Below are 20,375 nucleotides of genomic sequence, written 5' to 3'. Positions count from 1 at the left end.
CATCGCCAGGTTTGAAAGAAGTCAGTTGACAGGGACGTCAACCAATTAGGTGGGGGAGGATGTCATGGTCATGCTCGTCCAAGGCGTGTTGCCCATGGTCGCATGCCCATGACAAGCCCAACCCTTTATGTCTTTTCATATTCTAGTGTTTTACTTTTGTATTTCTAGGAAGTATGACGTTTCAGAAATATCATGTCTAGGCCTGTGAGGCATTAGGAAGTATGACGTTTCAGAAATATCATGTCTAGGCCTGTGAGACATGAAATGCCTCAGAATGTACTATAGGGGGATACGACTAGTTGTCAACTTCTCCCTATAGGGGGATACAACTAGTTGTCAACTCCCTACCCAAGGTTATATACCGTGGGATACGACTAGTTGTCAACTTCTCCCTATAGGGGGATACAACTAGTTGTCAACTCCCTACCCAAGGTTATATATCCGTAAGCCGTTGTTATTTCTCTCTTGCATGCTTATTTTTCAAAAATCTCTCTTTGCCCTCGTTTTCTAAAACCTTCTCTTAAAACCAAGGCCAGAGGCTCGAGCATATATCGCTTGGCTGTAGGCGACGCAAGAACGAATTGACTTAGCTCACTTGTCGTTGGAAAGTGAGTGCCACACAATCGCAAGTCCACTGCCATTAAAAGTGCGATTGTGACACTGGGTCTCGAAGGGGAGTGAATTGTGAGATCCCATATCGATGGGAGAAAGCGAGTGCCAGCAGGACACTATGGGCCCTGAAGGGGGTAGATTGTTAGATCCTACATCAGTTCTAGAAGAGAATGAAACATTATTTACAAGGGTGTGAAAACCTCTCCCTAGCAGCATTTTAAAAACCTTAAAGAGAAACTTGAAAGGAAAAGCCCAAATAGGACAATATTCCACTTGTTTATGATTCTGTGTTGGTTCAGTAAACACGGTATATAGAAATCTCCTCGACAAAAAAAAAAAAAAAAAAAAAAAAAAAAAAAAAAAAGCATTGACAATAACAAATTGTTCCGTTGAAGACAGTTTTTTTTTTCCTTCGTTTCTGGAGGAGTGGTATTGAAAAATTATCACAAATCAAGAAATATGATCATGCTTGAGCCCCAAGTTCCAATAACAACGTGTGATTAATCACATTCGATGCAGGACCAACAAATTGAATTGGACCTACAAGGAGATCAAAACCAGAATGAACAAGTAAATATTTGAAGGTTCAGTTTCGCTGAAAGCAACAAAAAGATGGTATTTTTCTTCCGGTAATCAATAACAAGCAAGATATGAATGAAGTATATGAGATATTGATATGAGAGGTTGATGTTTGAGGCCGAATACCAACCTGGACTGATGTAGCAGTTCTCGACAGCCCACTCGTCTCGTAGCGATGCAAATTTCTTGAAAGGTTCACCTGACCATAGAATCATGGAATTTTTAGTATGATGCTTCGCTTTCTGGCTTGCAGAATAGAAAAATGACATATCCAAATTATACTTGTGAATGAGGAAGATGGCATATAGTAATAATGTTCCTTCAGAAATATTACCATCAAGTTCCACCATTGCCTTCTTGATCACAGGCTTGAACTTACCTGTCAAATGAATTCTACCTTTAGAAAGAGATCAAATGATAAATATTAAACTAGGCCTCATGAAATTGTTCAATCAGTCAGTCCCAAGCCGTTCGAAGTTGTGATGAGTGTTGAGGATCGTTGGGAGGGGGTCCCATGGCTAATTTAGGGAATGATACTGGGTTTATAAGTAAGGAATACATCTCTATTGGTATGGCCTTTTAAGGAAGCCCAAAGAAAAGCTAGAGAGCTTATAGCTCAAAGTGGACAATATCATTGTAAAGAGTCGTGGTTCCTAATAATGAGAAGATAATTGTCTTTAGACAGAATATGTGATGATACTCTACTTCTCTCCATATCTTTCTAATCTTATAAAGAAGTTCAGACCTACATATGTACACTTTCACTAATCCCACTATGTCGGGTTTAGCAACTAGTAAGATATTTTATACCTAGGGTTGAGTTGTCTTATGAGAACAATCGAGATATGTGCTAGTTGGATCAGATACTCACAAAGTATATTTATATATAAAACAAAAATATATTTTATAACTAACATAGAAACCATAATTTAAACTTATGAAAGGCACCATATTTTGAACTTATTAAAGGTATCTAAGTGTGTAACTTGTCGCCCTAGTTTAAACGTTCCTTTTGCAATTTTTATCACTCATGTACAGGAAACTTTGATGTCATTTCGATTTGTAGGTAAACTCCATTGCCCTTATTTTGGGAGGATTCTTTATACCCTGCCATTTTCGTTTCTAATTCCTCAAAAAGGTAATCTAAGAGAGAAAAGGAATGCATGTTGTCGTCGATAAAGCTTTTACCGTGTCTCCTCTCCACGTCCATTAGTGAAGTCAATGCAGTTCCACCAGCCGTCCATTCTTCAACTGGAGCAGCCAAATTTCCTACCTGGTAGACATGATTAACATATAAACAATAGAAATGAGGAACAAGAACTCTAGAGGAAACTGATAACAAGAAAAAAAAAGTGGAAGGCTTAATGGTCGGATACTAAAACGAATCAGAAGGTACAGGAAGTCGGAAAGACAGACCGATGATATCAGTCCAGTTTTTCCACTCTGGAGGAGAGCTCCAGCAGTATAACCCAAAGCATAGCAATATGTTGAATCAAAGTTTGTGGGTAAACCACACCTCCCTTCATACCTATAAATTTATAAAAGAAAAAGGAAAAAGGAAAAAAAAGAAGAGAGAATTAAACAGAGACACATAAAGGCACTAATCTTACAAATATAGTCTTTTCACATAATCTTGAATCAACAAGGAATCAAGTGGCCATATAATAGTGCCTCACATTAACCGTCGCATATCCACATTTTCAAGTCAATTAGCAGTCAGCTTAACCCACCATTTGATTGGCCCTTTGCTTTATGAGTTCCTAATAGAAGCTTAGATACTGTGTACCCCAACAAGCATGTTTTTGAGATCCAAACTGCCCGAGTCTAGTCTAGACTAAGACCGCTACTTAAGTTTGGCTTGTGTAGAGTCAAACTCATTATGTTGTTATCACTAAATTAATTAACAGGAGCATCTAAACAGAAATTTCAAGAGCGAGTAGAATGAGTACCCAAAGAAATGTGACTGCCCCTTGAATTGGCCGCCATTATATGCACCTTCTTGCCTCCTCTTTTCCAACTCAGTTTCAACCATTTGAATAAGCATTTTTTCCGTTTCTATTTTTGCGACCTGACATGTATAATATAGTTAATCAAACTAGGGAATCTAAGGAAAGACTACAACAAAACAAGAAAAAATATTTACTTGGACATTGCCGTGTGGATCTCTTTCAAGCAACAATTGTTCTTGGATTGCTTGTGGGAAAAATTCAAAAAGGTGATAAGATTGAGTTTTAAGTTTCTTTTTCCATAGCCCATCCTCATCTATAATATCATGGTCAAGAATTTCATTGAGTTCTGCAATGAGCTGCTGTACCTGTAGAAAGCAGGTCATAAATGAGTACCAGTTCATGAATGATATGTTGATATTCAGTGTCTTAGGCTAGTGGATTATGTGTACTAGCTAAAGAAAGAAACAACATTAATGATAATAATCATAGCAATACCTCAGGAATAAAGTCAATCAGACCCTCAGGAATAAGAATAACACCATAATTATAGCCAAGTTTGGACCGTTTGCTAATTACATCGACAATGTAGTTTGTAACGTTTTTCAAGGTAAGCTTCTTAGCCGCAACCTGCAAAACAAGTCTAAATTAGGTTTCTACCCTATAAACTACTTTATAAAAACACGTGAATACATGGCTTCCAAATGGAAACAGTTTCCCCTGCATACATTCAGAACCAATCAAGTGATTAAGCTAAATCTCCATGAGTCAACTAGGTCATAGAGAATATATTTTCAAAGCTGACAAGATAGGCTTTCTGTGTCACTTAGGCCAATGGATATGACATGGGAAGCCAGTATTAAATTATCACAGATTTTCATTTATACTCTCAAGTTTTGTTTGATGTAACCTTGCAAGCAAATATGGAAGAAGTGAAACAGGATATCTGTTGCTATTTTACGCACAAAATCCGGTTCTCAAAGAGAACAAAAAACCGTAGGGGGTAAAGCATATGGTGGTAAATGCCCTTCTTGACAAAGATTTCAATGGTTCTATCTGAAGTAGTTAAGTAAAGCAGTGACCTCTTCTCCAATAATAGTAATGTTTGGATGAGTTTGCAAAGCACACTCCAGTGTGATGTGAGAAGCAGCACGACCCATAAGCCGGACAACTGCGGATGTAAATACACTGTTAATGCCATATGATAATATGCTTGAAACTTGAGAGAGATAGAAAAAGGTATCAGAAGACATTAACAACATTGGAACAATGAACTAGCATAACTACACATTAGGTAGATCAAATAGGGAAGATAAACATAAAATTGAACACAGAGAAGTTCTCTGTTTTCTGTGGAGAAGCAACAAGATGAATTTTAAAAAAGAAAATATAATTTTTATTTTGTTTTGTTTTGTTTTTACAATGGACAAGATAGAAATTTAGGAATTTTAAGATCCAGGTATAGAAAATGACATCTTTTTCTAGAGTAAGGGACCATTTAACAGGGACAATGATGGATAAAAATAAATCTGAACTCAAAATACTAATAATTGAAGTCCTAATAGATTCAGTTATTATAAAAATGTCAGCAGATCAGACCCATTTCTAGTTACATCAAACGCCAATTGCATCAAGAAAAATGCTTACAGTGATAGTATTTTCCTGTTGATCGAGCATCAACCATCACATTACCAATCATCTCGGCGTATATCTGCATAAATATCAGCAGAGCCTATTAAGAACCTCATCTCATTTATGCAAGATTCCCTTTTCACTTCAATTCTTGAAGAAACAACTTCAACTTTGCAACATTGATGAAAGGCGAGTCTACAAGAAAAATTGAATTGTAAAGCAGTTCCAAAGAGAAATGAATACCTTGCAAGCAGTATCAAATCCGAAACTTGTGGGTACCTCTTTGCACTTGAGATCACCATCGATGGTTTTTGGACAACCAATTACTCTGGTTTTTAAATTTTTACTCCTAATTTGAAAACAACAGAATAGAAGGAAAAAATCAATTACAGAGTTTCCTTTTGTTGCAAAAAACAAAAATTCATAGTTTCCCAAAGTACCTAAAGTTTTCAGCGAGGAGACAAGCATTTGTGTTGGAGTCATCTCCACCAATCACAACAAGCCCATCCAGATCAAGCTTCTGAGCTGTTTCTTCAGCTTGCATGAACTGAAAATGGAACCAAACTATTAATCTCTGCCTTGACTATACGTAAGGAATCACACAAGGCAAATTCTGCAAAGAAAGAGTTTCACCTGTTCTGGAGTTTCAATCTTGTCCCTCCCACTGCATATCATATCAAAACCACCCTGATAAAAGAAAAAGAAGATGCATTAAGAACAAGAATTGCATTAGAATGGCAACCAATTCACCTCTGGATCACACACACATTCGCATTAACAATTTCTATAGAAATCCGTTCGAGAAAACGAACCTGATTGCGATATGGGTAAATAAACTCTGCAGTCAGTTCAACATATTTGCATTTCATGATCCCTGCAGGACCACCCTTGAAACCATACAACGTGCTTCCTTTTGCATGATCCTGTAGGTAATCTTCACCAAAATCGTAGATGCTAATTAACAACAGCTTGAACAGAAAAACGACATTATTGTTTCTTCATTTACCAAATAGTCCAGAAATCACATTATGTCCTCCGGGCGCTTGGCCTCCAGACAGGACAACACCGATCTTCAAGTTCTTATTCACCTGCACCGAACTGGAATCATTTGGCACCAACAATGCCGACGGTTGGGCAAAGAGACAAGGAAACAGCTTCGCGATCTCCTCTGCATACACATAACACACAACTCAAACACTCTAAAAGCCTAAGAACCGGCGATTGGCGCCAATGAACTCGGAAAGCGCATTAAGAACAACCCAAACTTCAAACAATAACGAGATTTACAATAAGAAAAACACATATATTAAGAGAAGAAAAAAATCAATGCATAACGTTATTGTTCCTTCGACTCATCAATCAACTAGTTCACCATGAATCCTAACGGGAAGATAAGTAAAGAATTCTTCCATAATTACCTGGATTGCCAGCGGAGGAGCTAGGAGGACCATCGACGATTTTGAAGGGGTTTTTGAGAACAGAGGGAAAAGGAAGAGGCTGATCGATACGGTGGGATTGCACATCGCTATACACGGAAGCAACCCGCCCGATCACCGGCGGAGAAGCTGCATTGACGAGGGAAACATCGGCATTAGCGATAAAAGGCGGTGACATTGCTTACAGAGAGGTGATTGAGGCTTTTTGTTTTTCTTTTTTGAAGATTGAAGTGGAAATTTGAGTGTCGATAAGGTCAAGAAAGTCGTTCGGACGTTGAACTCTCCGCCTCACGGAAGGTAGGTTGGTAAAGGGTAAGCGTGGTTTCCTAAAGCTGGTCGTTAGGTTAGTTTTACATTATTTATTTATTATTATATTATTATTATTATTTTTTATTTAGATTTCAAAAGACAAAATTGAACTTTCATCAAGGATAAATGGGTTACATCAACTTAAACTAATCAGGTAAATGATCTTACTGTTGTAGTTAGATAATTGAATGATATATGATGGTGCATGCCTCATAGGCCCTGCATGCACCATATTATTTATGCTATATGTATGTGTTCTATGTAATGACATATGATGCTATGATATGTATACATGTGATATCCATTATGCCATGTTGTACATGAAATGAAATACTATGTATGTCACGTTATGTATTGCCGTGTAAAGTTATGTCATGCATCATGAGATGATTGTCACGTATACATAATGCATATATGTAATATGTCATGGATGAAAGGAGAAAGGGAATGATGTTAATGCTATACTATGAATGCAAATAATGGGGATCTCATGCATGTATGTATGTCATATGCATCGGGATACTTTCTTGTTAGTACGGACGCGTACTTTCGATATTTATGTTCGCCATAATATCATGCGGGCCTTTCTTTTTCTGTGGCATCCGACAATGTGTAATGCATTGTGCTCAACCAAGCCAATCTCAGAGGTACGTAAGTGGAGAAGTAAAGAGTCCAAGACCATGTTACGATTTTGAAGGATAGGTCACAATCATGTTGGTATGAACCAAGAGACATCAATCATACTATATACTTCAATGAAGATGTGAAGAAAATATTGTTAAAATTATCAAAAGATATTTCAATTCATGCCATATTGAAAAAGAATGAAGTTTCATGTTATAAATTTTGGGTGGATTATAATTTAGTATAATTTAGAGTTGTTGTATTTCATTAATGTATTTTAAGACTTTTTATTTGCTTTAGGTTACAATTACATAATTGTTAATTATGATCATTAAGTATGAATGTTACAACTCTTGAAATGACTTTAATAGTTTCATTTTGACGCTATATAAAATCAGGTATGTTTTATTTGTAAAGACTTAGAAAATATTGTAAAATGAGCATTTGTGTTTTTTCTTTAGCCAATGACTAAATTTCTTTGCAATTCTATGTAGTTTAGGTTGCATGTAGAATCATTCAAGCTCGACATGATCAATCTTGCTTATGGAGTGATTCGAATCTCAATCAAGTGTTCTTGCCTTGAAATATTTGATCAAGCTAGACATGATCGATCTTGCTTGTGGAGTGATTCGAATCTCAAACAATGTTCTTGCCTTGAGATATTTGATCAACAAGGTAATCCGAATCTTACTCCCCTTGTAGTGATTCCTTATCTTATCACATGTTATGTGTGTGATTGCATTACTAACCCCAACAGTGGGGTGAATTACTAAGTATTTCTTAAAATACTTGAGCCACGTGCTAACCTTATATTTTCCCGGTAAAGGTAAAGCGCCCCTACAGAGATGAAGGTGAATGCTGAAAAGGCCATGGGAATCAAGATAGGGCAGTAGTATACATTAAATTTTATTTTTCACGTTAAAAGACTATGTTATTTCAAATTACTTATTTTGAAAGAAATGTGTAAGTCCATGACTTCTTTTTAAAGTATTTATTATGAATTTCTGCGTATGTTATTTAAATGTGATTAAAAGAAAATTGAACAAAAAAAAAAAAAAAAAAAACGAAAAAGATAATTAAGCTCTCCGTTCTAGATTTATTTAGCAGTGCATCACACGGAAAGACCCAAAACCAACTTCATCGACACTGTCTCCTTTGTTCGTTCTTTTCATTCGAGCAAAAACTCCACTCCATCATCTTTTGCCAATGTTGCCTAGAATTGAAAAGTAAGTCAAAATTATAAAACTTTTTCTCAATAACGATCCTATTTTTCTAATGAAATAAAGCGGCTACTACATACATGACACGACTGTTAACTGTGAAAAAATTTCTTTAAAATATTTTAAAAACGATGTCATGGACTTACACGTTAAAAATAAAATCCATAAATCAATCCAAAAATATATAAGAAACGAGAATAAACAATATGTCCAAAAACTAGAAAACAATAGATTGCCCTAATCTAACCTAAGACTAACAAATAAGATAAAATACAACTAGCTTAATACCGGTTCCATGGTCTTTACATGTCGCCTCCGTCATCCGTACAAAGGTGCATTGCATTTACTGAAATGTAAGAGTAGCACATGACTTGAGTATTTTAAGAAATATTTATTAAGTGACGTGAAATGCAAACACATGCAACATGGTGAGACCTATAATTTAAAACAACATAATATGATCTTGAGCTCTTTCTAGTCTAGACAGACTTGGATGTGTGGTACTTCCCTACACATGGCCCACGCACACGCACATAGAGACCCACTAGGTGCCCTCGTATACGTACTCTTTGGGTCTAACTTTGTTGGGCTAAACGCACTAACGTGTCGCCGGACACCATCGAGGAAAAGACTCTCATGATATCATGACAAACATAAATATCGAAGGTACGCATCCGCACTAACATAACATGACGAATAAGTATTCCGATAAATGTGAACACACAATTATGCATGAGGTCCCCATACTTTCCATCATGACATAATAAATGATGCAAGACAACCTCCATTTTTTCATAACATATTAAATCGGTAATTATGCTTACATAATTCTTATACATCATTTCATACATAACATAGCTTCCAAGACATGACATAGGAAGGTTGAGGTTGTGCCTCGTAGATTTCCCTATTTCAAAACGTATCATGATATGTCATAGCATATCATAGCTAATCGTTACACAACATGATATGTCATTTATACTATAATATTATTTACCTTATCATACAGCGTAATATAACACAACGTTACATATCAAAACATATCACACATATGACATGTGCAAGGGCTACTGGGTATCTGTCATCATACATAAAACAATTCTCCCATCCAAACCAATAGTGGAGCCACTTACTCGGTTTTACTTGGTTGACCTAGGCCAAAGTTACTAATCCTTAAGGTTTAATTTAACCTCAGATCCATCTTCTGAACGATATCAATTAAGATAAAATGACGGCAAATATCAATCATATTGTAGTCCAATTATTGAGGGTAAAGAAATATCTGAGTATCTGTTTTATCTTTTCTTTTCTTTTTTCCAAATCAAGTCTATGGTTTCATATTTAAAATTCTTAAAATTAAAAATCATGTGGAGTTGGTTTCCGATAATTTGGATCGAATATTTTAAGAATGTAACCTTATTGGAGTTGTAACTAGAGTTAAGAAATGAAAATTATGATTGGATCCTATTAACGAGTACATATTTATCATTAGTCTAAATAATTTATTTAAACTTTAAATATTAATTTCTTAAATTTTATCGAAGTATTAATAAAATTTTAACCTTTCCATTTAGATTTAAAGTTTCTAAATACGTCTATTAAATACAATATCTACTCTTGTATTAGCTGCTACGATTTTTTAATATATTTGGGAATTACTCGTATAAATAAATTATTCTTGGTATTTCATTTTCTAACCCATATTAGTTGAGATGGCAAGGGAGAAAGATGATATTTTAATATATTTATTTTTTATTTTTATTTTTTAAATAGAAGAGAGATTCAGTGGTGGGGTAGGTATGTTTTTTTTCTTTTTCATTTTATTTTTATTTTTTAATTGTTACATCGTGCACACCTATCAAGAAAAAGTATTTTGTTTTTGTTCAATCATATATGAACTAGCCGACCATATAAATTTAGTAACACTTTTCCCACAGGATCTATTGCAAGAAAGGGATAATCTCGAGCTTAGAGTTATCAATTATATCCTTTATGGAAATGGAAAACCAATTCGGGGAATTTCTGGCACAAGCATTCAATTAGTTCGGACTTGTTTATTGTTGAATTGGGACCGAGACAAAAAAAGCTCTTCTATCGAAGAAGCCCGCGCTTCCTTTGTTGAAGTAAGTACAAATGGTCTGGTTCGAGATTTCCTACGAATAGACTTAGTGAAATCCGATACTTCGTATATTAGAAAAAGGCAAGATCCGTCAGGTTCAGGATTGATCTTTAATAATGAGTCAGATCGCATATTCCATAGTGTTTTAATTGTGAATCAACTAAGAGGAAAGAGTTTGAGCGTATCAGACTCAAGCTGAATAAGCTAAAATGTCGGTCTTGAGTCATTAAAGAGTGTATTCTCCAACTGGCTTCGAACAATTCAAATGGAATGTTAAAATAAAGTGAGAGACCTCCCCGCCCAACCTCCCACTTCTCAGATTTAAGGGATGTGAGACATTTGTTGAGAATTGTTGGTGGAGAGTCCCACATCAGTTAATTAAGAGAATGATAGTTGAGTTTATAAGTAAAGAATAAATCTAGTAACCTTACTCGACCTCTCAAATTTGGCTAATTAGGGAAAAAAAAAGTTGAACTAGGAGGAATGAGTTTATAAAATATACTTAGTAAACAGCTTACTGGTGTTTTATATTTCATTAAGTCTTATTGATCTTGTTTAAACATTTGGTATCTTATTCTCTATTGGGGATTTGTTCCTCTCATTTAGGCTAGGCTACCCCTAGGATATTCTTACTCTCGGTTCTTGGTCCTATCTGGACCTCTAACCCTCAGGATATTCTTAATGTCTCTAGGTCTTTAAGTTAGTCATTTATGCTAGTCTCTCATCATTATCATCATATCTCAAAGTCCTCGAGGCGCGACTTCAATACTCAAGGTTCATGCATTCTAGGAATCGACCAACTCTCAAGTGTACTACTGTGGACCCCCGCCACTCATGACAGGTTCACTTAAAGGAAACTAACTGGCAAACTTCCTATAAGTCTCAAATGTCGAGTCTCCAAGCACATGATACTGGTGTTTAGTTTTAGGGTTTCCTTTTCTCGAATTTCTTCTAAATTTGAGAGCTATAACCCATGATTTCTCTTTCCTTCAAACTTGTTTATGCACCTTCTAAACAAAATTTCCAACAACTTTAGTGAAGAAGTCGTGTCCCTAACCTATTTTTCAAATCAATTCACCCTTCAAAAAAAAGTTAAATAAAGCTTGAAAATTTGAATCCAAGAGTATACAAATTCATCTAGTCTAACCTATCTCATTCCGTTCCCAAGAATCATTTTCATACAGAAACTTAAAAGTCAATAAGTCCAGAATTGTGCCCAATTAAAGGAACTCATTTTTAGATAAAATTTGGGGTCAAGTTCGAATCCTTGTTTTAGTTACATCGCATTTCCATTAGATAAGATTAAGTTAGAACATTTTTAATGAAGGAATCAAGGCGTAACTTGTCTTGGATCAAGCTTCCCAAGAACATCAAGTAACGCATTTTGGATTGAGTTATAAATTGAGGATTAAACTCCAAAATTGGCAACTATTCTACAAAATCATTCCTCCAAAATAATTTCTTGAGCTTGAGGGAGGTATAAGGAAGAAGTTTCGTGAAGAAGTGATGACTTGATAAGATTCCAAACGCTCTAACGTATAAGAATTTTCAATAAGTTTACTCCGACGAGGAAACAAGTTGTTATCCAACTTGGACAAGCCATAACTCGAGCTGCAGTACACGAAAAGGTAAGAAAATTGTCCCTAACTCTTCCTTGATCTTACATCTTTAATTTTTATGAAGAAATCGAAGAGAGAAACGTTCCGGAATGAATTAAAAGTGAGAGCGTCAGGCAGTAAAGGGACGTGCCATATACGTCTTTATCTTCTCTGAGGAAGAAGACGATAACATAGCTGATTTTATTATCATCCGTTTATTAAGGACTTCTCTAAGATAGATACCTTTCTCACCCGATTGACTAAGGAAAGGAGTTTGTTCACTTTGAGCAAAGACTATGAGATTGTTTTCAGATGCTTTAAGTAGAGATTCGTTTAAGCTCAAATGGTTACAATATTAACCAAGATAATAGGATTCATAGTATATAACCATACCTTAACAAAAGAACTTACACGACAAGGTTGTTGCTTACGTTTCCTCCAAGTTAAAAGTTACGAGCATAAAAGAATGCAACATGCATTTGATAATGAACTCAAATTGATGTAAGATTTTAGAAAGTGAAATCTTTACGTAACAAAATCGAGGGGTAAAAAATTGGGTATAATTTTCCTTTGAGTACTCGTTACAAACAATACTTTTTTACTAAAGATTAAGGCAAAGATAATAAACGAATGCACCTTAATAAATTTCATAGTTTTAAAGAGATAACGTCAATAAATTTCATAGTTTTAAAGAGATGACGTCAATGAACAATTTAGAAACCATGAAAATATGGAATACTTAATTCAAAAGTATAGATCCTGTATTTAAACCCTAAATAAATAAATAACCAATTAAATGTATGTATAAATATATATAAACATTTCAAGACTCTACTCATGCAAAACTTTAATGTTTGGATGATGTCTAATACATGAATCACTCTAAATTCATGTTTTGCATGGTGTACGACAATCGTTGTACGTCTAAGTGTCCAGCTACAGCCTAGAGGAGCTAGCCCGATCAGCAGACCTAGAGGGTGTGCGAACCCGCCTGGTGGGCCCACGCTCGCACGTGTGAGTCATGTGTAGAGAAGTACTACACATCCAACTTGCTCGAACTAGAGGCCACCTAAGAAAATACAGTTTTAAATGATAGGTCCCATTCATGTTGCATGTGTTTGTATTCCCTAATACCAATAGTGGGGTTAGTGATTAAGAATGTTTGATTAATCCACCACACCTAGATGGTGAGAAAGTTATTCTATTTATAATCAAATAAATTACAAGGATATGGAAATAGTAATAAATGAAAATAACAATAAATGAAAAGATATTACGATAATATTTAATATTTGCCTTATAATAAAATATCAAATATAATATATATGGTAAATTATAATTTATTACTAAATATCTTAACAGTGATCCTTTCTTAAAATTTGTGATACTCTTATATTTAAGTAAAGGCAAGACATTTATGTACGGTCAATGTCGGCGTCGTGTTAAAGGCCATGAAATTTGTGTTACGGTACCTGCATTTTATTTTTATAGATTTTAGGTTAGTTTATGACATCATTTTATAAATTATTTTAAATGGATATTTCCACCTAAGAAATTATGTCAAAGCATATGGTAGCGACTCTATTTCAATAGGAAATAAAGATCGTTACAACCTTCATTGTTGGCAACTAAATTGGTTGCCGATTCAATTTTGCTACAATGGGATCTTAGGGAACACCAAAACAATCCTTGATGCATCAAATGAAGGCACGTATTATATGAGTCAATAAGCTTGATTTAGAAAGCAGATGCGGAATAAATGTAGATACTTGGTTATAGTAGAGGTTGGTGCGAATAATATCCATTCTATACGAGAAAATTTATTTATAATCATAAATGATATATGATAACTCTTTATTAGAGTCATATTCAAACATTATGAGTAATTGAAATTTTTTATGCTAGATCAACCATGGATTTTGAGCATTTTCTATTGTTTTGTGACAGATAATATTATGCCAAGTTTGTTTCTGTTTTGATGAGAAAGTGTATAACTAGTCCATATATATTCATTGTGAATATTAACCATACTTGATGTGCTGAACCATTTGACTCAATGGAGCTAAAAGAAGAAAAAAGAATATAAAAATTGTAACGGACCCTAAATTTCTACTTATTGAGTGTCGCTACTAATGTCTCATGCTCAACTACCTATTCTAACCTAAGTCTGGAATTTAAATATGCAACTACCCTATGCACTTGTCATAGTCTCTACTCTTGATACTGTAGTTATCCGTACATGGGTGCCTTACCTTTACTTGAAAAATGATGTGGCACACGACTTGAGTATTTTGAAGAATACTCGGTAAGTGACTCCACTATAAGGGCCATGCTCTTGATACGCGTACTTTCGATATTTATGTTCGCCATAATATCATGCAGGCCTTTCTTTTTCTGTGGCATCCGACAATGTGTAATGCATTGTGCTCGACCAAGCCAGTCTCAGAGGTACATAAGTGGAGAAGTACCACATATACAACCTTGCCCTGAATTGAAAAGAGTCCAAGACCATGTTACGATTTTGAAGGATAGGTCACAATCATGTTGGTATGAACCAAGAGACATCAATCATACTATATACTTCAATGAAGATGTGAAGAAAATATTGTTAAAATTATCAAAAGATATTTCAATTCATGCCACATCGAAAAAGAATGAAGTTTCATGTTATAAATTTTGGGTGGATTATAATTTAGTATAATTTAGAGTTGTTGTATTTCATTAATGTATTTTAAGACTTTTTATTTGCTTTAGGTTACAATTACATAATTGTTAATTATGATCATTAAGTATGAATGTTACAACTCTTGAAATGACTTTAATAGTTTCATTTTGACGCTATATAAAATCAGGTATGTTTTATTTGTAAAGACTTAGAAAATATTGTAAAATGAGCATTTGTGTTTTTTCTTTAGCCAATGACTAAATTTCTTTGCAATTCTATGTAGTTTAGGTTGCATGTAGAATCATTCAAGCTCGACATGATCAATCTTGCTTATGGAGTGATTCGAATCTCAATCAAGTGTTCTTGCCTTGAAATATTTGATCAAGCTAGACATGATCGATCTTGCTTGTGGAGTGATTCGAATCTCAAACAATGTTCTTGCCTTGAGATATTTGATCAACAAGGTAATCCGAATCTTACTCCCCTTGTAGTGATTCCTTATCTTATCACATGTTATGTGTGTGATTGCATTACTAACCCCAACAGTGGGGTGAATTACTAAGTATTTCTTAAAATACTTGAGCCACGTGCTAACCTTATATTTTCCCGGTAAAGGTAAAGCGCCCCTACAGAGATGAAGGTGAATGCTGAAAAGGCCATGGGAATCAAGATAGGGCAGTAGTATACATTAAATTTTATTTTTCACGTTAAAAGACTATGTTATTTCAAATTACTTATTTTGAAAGAAATGTGTAAGTCCATGACTTCTTTTTAAAGTATTTATTATGAATTTCTGCGTATGTTATTTAAATGTGATTAAAAGAAAATTGAACAAAAAAAAAAAAAAAAAAACGAAAAAGATAATTAAGCTCTCCGTTCTAGATTTATTTAGCAGTGCATCACACGGAAAGACCCAAAACCAACTTCATCGACACTGTCTCCTTTGTTCGTTCTTTTCATTCGAGCAAAAACTCCACTCCATCATCTTTTGCCAATGTTGCCTAGAATTGAAAAGTAAGTCAAAATTATAAAACTTTTTCTCAATAACGATCCTATTTTTCTAATGAAATAAAGCGGCTACTACATACATGACACGACTGTTAACTGTGAAAAAATTTCTTTAAAATATTTTAAAAACGATGTCATGGACTTACACGTTAAAAATAAAATCCATAAATCAATCCAAAAATATATAAGAAACGAGAATAAACAATATGTCCAAAAACTAGAAAACAATAGATTGCCCTAATCTAACCTAAGACTAACAAATAAGATAAAATACAACTAGCTTAATACCGGTTCCATGGTCTTTACATGTCGCCTCCGTCATCCGTACAAAGGTGCATTGCATTTACTGAAATGTAAGAGTAGCACATGACTTGAGTATTTTAAGAAATATTTATTAAGTGACGTGAAATGCAAACACATGCAACATGGTGAGACCTATAATTTAAAACAACATAATATGATCTTGAGCTCTTTCTAGTCTAGACAGACTTGGATGTGTGGTACTTCCCTACACATGGCCCACGCACACGCACATAGAGACCCACTAGGTGCCCTCGTATACGTACTCTTTGGGTCTAACTTTGTTGGGCTAAACGCACTAACGTGTCGCCGGACACCATCGAGGAAAAGACTCTCATGATATCATGACAAACATAAATATCGAAGGTACGCATCCGCACTAACATAACATGACGAATAAGTATTCCGATAAATGTGAACACACAATTATGCATGAGGTCCCCATACTTTCCATCATGACATAATAAATGATGCAAGACAACCTCCATTTTTTCATAACATATTAAATCGGTAATTATGCTTACATAATTCTTATACATCATTTCATACATAACATAGCTTCCAAGACATGACATAGGAAGGTTGAGGTTGTGCCTCGTAGATTTCCCTATTTCAAAACGTATCATGATATGTCATAGCATATCATAGCTAATCGTTACACAACATGATATGTCATTTATACTATAATATTATTTACCTTATCATACAGCGTAATATAACACAACGTTACATATCAAAACATATCACACATATGACATGTGCAAGGGCTACTGGGTATCTGTCATCATACATAAAACAATTCTCCCATCCAAACCAATAGTGGAGCCACTTACTCGGTTTTACTTGGTTGACCTAGGCCAAAGTTACTAATCCTTAAGGTTTAATTTAACCTCAGATCCATCTTCTGAACGATATCAATTAAGATAAAATGACGGCAAATATCAATCATATTGTAGTCCAATTATTGAGGGTAAAGAAATATCTGAGTATCTGTTTTATCTTTTCTTTTCTTTTTTCCAAATCAAGTCTATGGTTTCATATTTAAAATTCTTAAAATTAAAAATCATGTGGAGTTGGTTTCCGATAATTTGGATCGAATATTTTAAGAATGTAACCTTATTGGAGTTGTAACTAGAGTTAAGAAATGAAAATTATGATTGGATCCTATTAACGAGTACATATTTATCATTAGTCTAAATAATTTATTTAAACTTTAAATATTAATTTCTTAAATTTTATCGAAGTATTAATAAAATTTTAACCTTTCCATTTAGATTTAAAGTTTCTAAATACGTCTATTAAATACAATATCTACTCTTGTATTAGCTGCTACGATTTTTTAATATATTTGGGAATTACTCGTATAAATAAATTATTCTTGGTATTTCATTTTCTAACCCATATTAGTTGAGATGGCAAGGGAGAAAGATGATATTTTAATATATTTATTTTTTATTTTTATTTTTTAAATAGAAGAGAGATTCAGTGGTGGGGTAGGTATGTTTTTTTTCTTTTTCATTTTATTTTTATTTTTTAATTGTTACATCGTGCACACCTATCAAGAAAAAGTATTTTGTTTTTGTTCAATCATATATGAACTAGCCGACCATATAAATTTAGTAACACTTTTCCCACAGGATCTATTGCAAGAAAGGGATAATCTCGAGCTTAGAGTTATCAATTATATCCTTTATGGAAATGGAAAACCAATTCGGGGAATTTCTGGCACAAGCATTCAATTAGTTCGGACTTGTTTATTGTTGAATTGGGACCGAGACAAAAAAAGCTCTTCTATCGAAGAAGCCCGCGCTTCCTTTGTTGAAGTAAGTACAAATGGTCTGGTTCGAGATTTCCTACGAATAGACTTAGTGAAATCCGATACTTCGTATATTAGAAAAAGGCAAGATCCGTCAGGTTCAGGATTGATCTTTAATAATGAGTCAGATCGCATATTCCATAGTGTTTTAATTGTGAATCAACTAAGAGGAAAGAGTTTGAGCGTATCAGACTCAAGCTGAATAAGCTAAAATGTCGGTCTTGAGTCATTAAAGAGTGTATTCTCCAACTGGCTTCGAACAATTCAAATGGAATGTTAAAATAAAGTGAGAGACCTCCCCGCCCAACCTCCCACTTCTCAGATTTAAGGGATGTGAGACATTTGTTGAGAATTGTTGGTGGAGAGTCCCACATCAGTTAATTAAGAGAATGATAGTTGAGTTTATAAGTAAAGAATAAATCTAGTAACCTTACTCGACCTCTCAAATTTGGCTAATTAGGGAAAAAAAAAGTTGAACTAGGAGGAATGAGTTTATAAAATATACTTAGTAAACAGCTTACTGGTGTTTTATATTTCATTAAGTCTTATTGATCTTGTTTAAACATTTGGTATCTTATTCTCTATTGGGGATTTGTTCCTCTCATTTAGGCTAGGCTACCCCTAGGATATTCTTACTCTCGGTTCTTGGTCCTATCTGGACCTCTAACCCTCAGGATATTCTTAATGTCTCTAGGTCTTTAAGTTAGTCATTTATGCTAGTCTCTCATCATTATCATCATATCTCAAAGTCCTCGAGGCGCGACTTCAATACTCAAGGTTCATGCATTCTAGGAATCGACCAACTCTCAAGTGTACTACTGTGGACCCCCGCCACTCATGACAGGTTCACTTAAAGGAAACTAACTGGCAAACTTCCTATAAGTCTCAAATGTCGAGTCTCCAAGCACATGATACTGGTGTTTAGTTTTAGGGTTTCCTTTTCTCGAATTTCTTCTAAATTTGAGAGCTATAACCCATGATTTCTCTTTCCTTCAAACTTGTTTATGCACCTTCTAAACAAAATTTCCAACAACTTTAGTGAAGAAGTCGTGTCCCTAACCTATTTTTCAAATCAATTCACCCTTCAAAAAAAAGTTAAATAAAGCTTGAAAATTTGAATCCAAGAGTATACAAATTCATCTAGTCTAACCTATCTCATTCCGTTCCCAAGAATCATTTTCATACAGAAACTTAAAAGTCAATAAGTCCAGAATTGTGCCCAATTAAAGGAACTCATTTTTAGATAAAATTTGGGGTCAAGTTCGAATCCTTGTTTTAGTTACATCGCATTTCCATTAGATAAGATTAAGTTAGAACATTTTTAATGAAGGAATCAAGGCGTAACTTGTCTTGGATCAAGCTTCCCAAGAACATCAAGTAACGCATTTTGGATTGAGTTATAAATTGAGGATTAAACTCCAAAATTGGCAACTATTCTACAAAATCATTCCTCCAAAATAATTTCTTGAGCTTGAGGGAGGTATAAGGAAGAAGTTTCGTGAAGAAGTGATGACTTGATAAGATTCCAAACGCTCTAACGTATAAGAATTTTCAATAAGTTTACTCCGACGAGGAAACAAGTTGTTATCCAACTTGGACAAGCCATAACTCGAGCTGCAGTACACGAAAAGGTAAGAAAATTGTCCCTAACTCTTCCTTGATCTTACATCTTTAATTTTTATGAAGAAATCGAAGAGAGAAACGTTCCGGAATGAATTAAAAGTGAGAGCGTCAGGCAGTAAAGGGACGTGCCATATACGTCTTTATCTTCTCTGAGGAAGAAGACGATAACATAGCTGATTTTATTATCATCCGTTTATTAAGGACTTCTCTAAGATAGATACCTTTCTCACCCGATTGACTAAGGAAAGGAGTTTGTTCACTTTGAGCAAAGACTATGAGATTGTTTTCAGATGCTTTAAGTAGAGATTCGTTTAAGCTCAAATGGTTACAATATTAACCAAGATAATAGGATTCATAGTATATAACCATACCTTAACAAAAGAACTTACACGACAAGGTTGTTGCTTACGTTTCCTCCAAGTTAAAAGTTACGAGCATAAAAGAATGCAACATGCATTTGATAATGAACTCAAATTGATGTAAGATTTTAGAAAGTGAAATCTTTACGTAACAAAATCGAGGGGTAAAAAATTGGGTATAATTTTCCTTTGAGTACTCGTTACAAACAATACTTTTTTACTAAAGATTAAGGCAAAGATAATAAACGAATGCACCTTAATAAATTTCATAGTTTTAAAGAGATAACGTCAATAAATTTCATAGTTTTAAAGAGATGACGTCAATGAACAATTTAGAAACCATGAAAATATGGAATACTTAATTCAAAAGTATAGATCCTGTATTTAAACCCTAAATAAATAAATAACCAATTAAATGTATGTATAAATATATATAAACATTTCAAGACTCTACTCATGCAAAACTTTAATGTTTGGATGATGTCTAATACATGAATCACTCTAAATTCATGTTTTGCATGGTGTACGA

General features: G+C 34.4%; 1 protein-coding gene across 1 annotated transcript; it reads right to left on the bottom strand.

Moving 5' to 3' along the window:
* Positions 1 to 850: 850 nt before the first annotated feature.
* On the bottom strand, positions 851 to 6,512 carry LOC111787948 (pyrophosphate--fructose 6-phosphate 1-phosphotransferase subunit beta). Its single transcript, XM_023668059.2, has 16 exons — positions 6,188 to 6,512; positions 5,776 to 5,937; positions 5,582 to 5,703; positions 5,403 to 5,456; positions 5,210 to 5,316; positions 5,013 to 5,118; positions 4,785 to 4,848; positions 4,220 to 4,308; positions 3,636 to 3,767; positions 3,335 to 3,505; positions 3,141 to 3,259; positions 2,608 to 2,719; positions 2,380 to 2,464; positions 1,526 to 1,570; positions 1,322 to 1,390; positions 851 to 1,152 (listed from the first exon to the last, which is right to left on the bottom strand). Exons 1-16 carry the CDS (start codon positions 6,381 to 6,383, stop codon positions 1,076 to 1,078), a joined length of 1,710 nt encoding a protein of 569 aa, XP_023523827.2. The 5' UTR covers positions 6,384 to 6,512; the 3' UTR covers positions 851 to 1,075.
* Positions 6,513 to 20,375: the final 13,863 nt, after the last annotated feature.

This window comes from Cucurbita pepo, chromosome 9 (assembly GCF_057944985.1).
Source record: "Cucurbita pepo subsp. pepo isolate OVF chromosome 9, ASM5794498v1, whole genome shotgun sequence".
In the NCBI taxonomy this organism is placed as follows: domain Eukaryota; kingdom Viridiplantae; phylum Streptophyta; class Magnoliopsida; order Cucurbitales; family Cucurbitaceae; genus Cucurbita; species Cucurbita pepo.
Note: the sequence above shows the minus strand (reverse complement) of the source record. Positions and strands in the feature narration are given on the sequence as shown.

Bases quoted from the DNA above. Each gene is read 5' to 3' on its own strand.
- LOC111787948 (XM_023668059.2), bottom strand. From the start codon at position 6,383: ATGTCACCGCCTTTTATCGCTAATGCCGATGTTTCCCTCGTCAATGCA. The intron at 1,391-1,525 runs GTAATATTTCTG...TTCTATGGTCAG, and splicing joins GGCAATGGTGGAACTTGATG to GTGAACCTTTCAAGAAATTT. The intron at 1,153-1,321 runs GTTGGTATTCGG...ATCTCCTTGTAG, and splicing joins GAACTGCTACATCAGTCCAG to GTCCAATTCAATTTGTTGGT.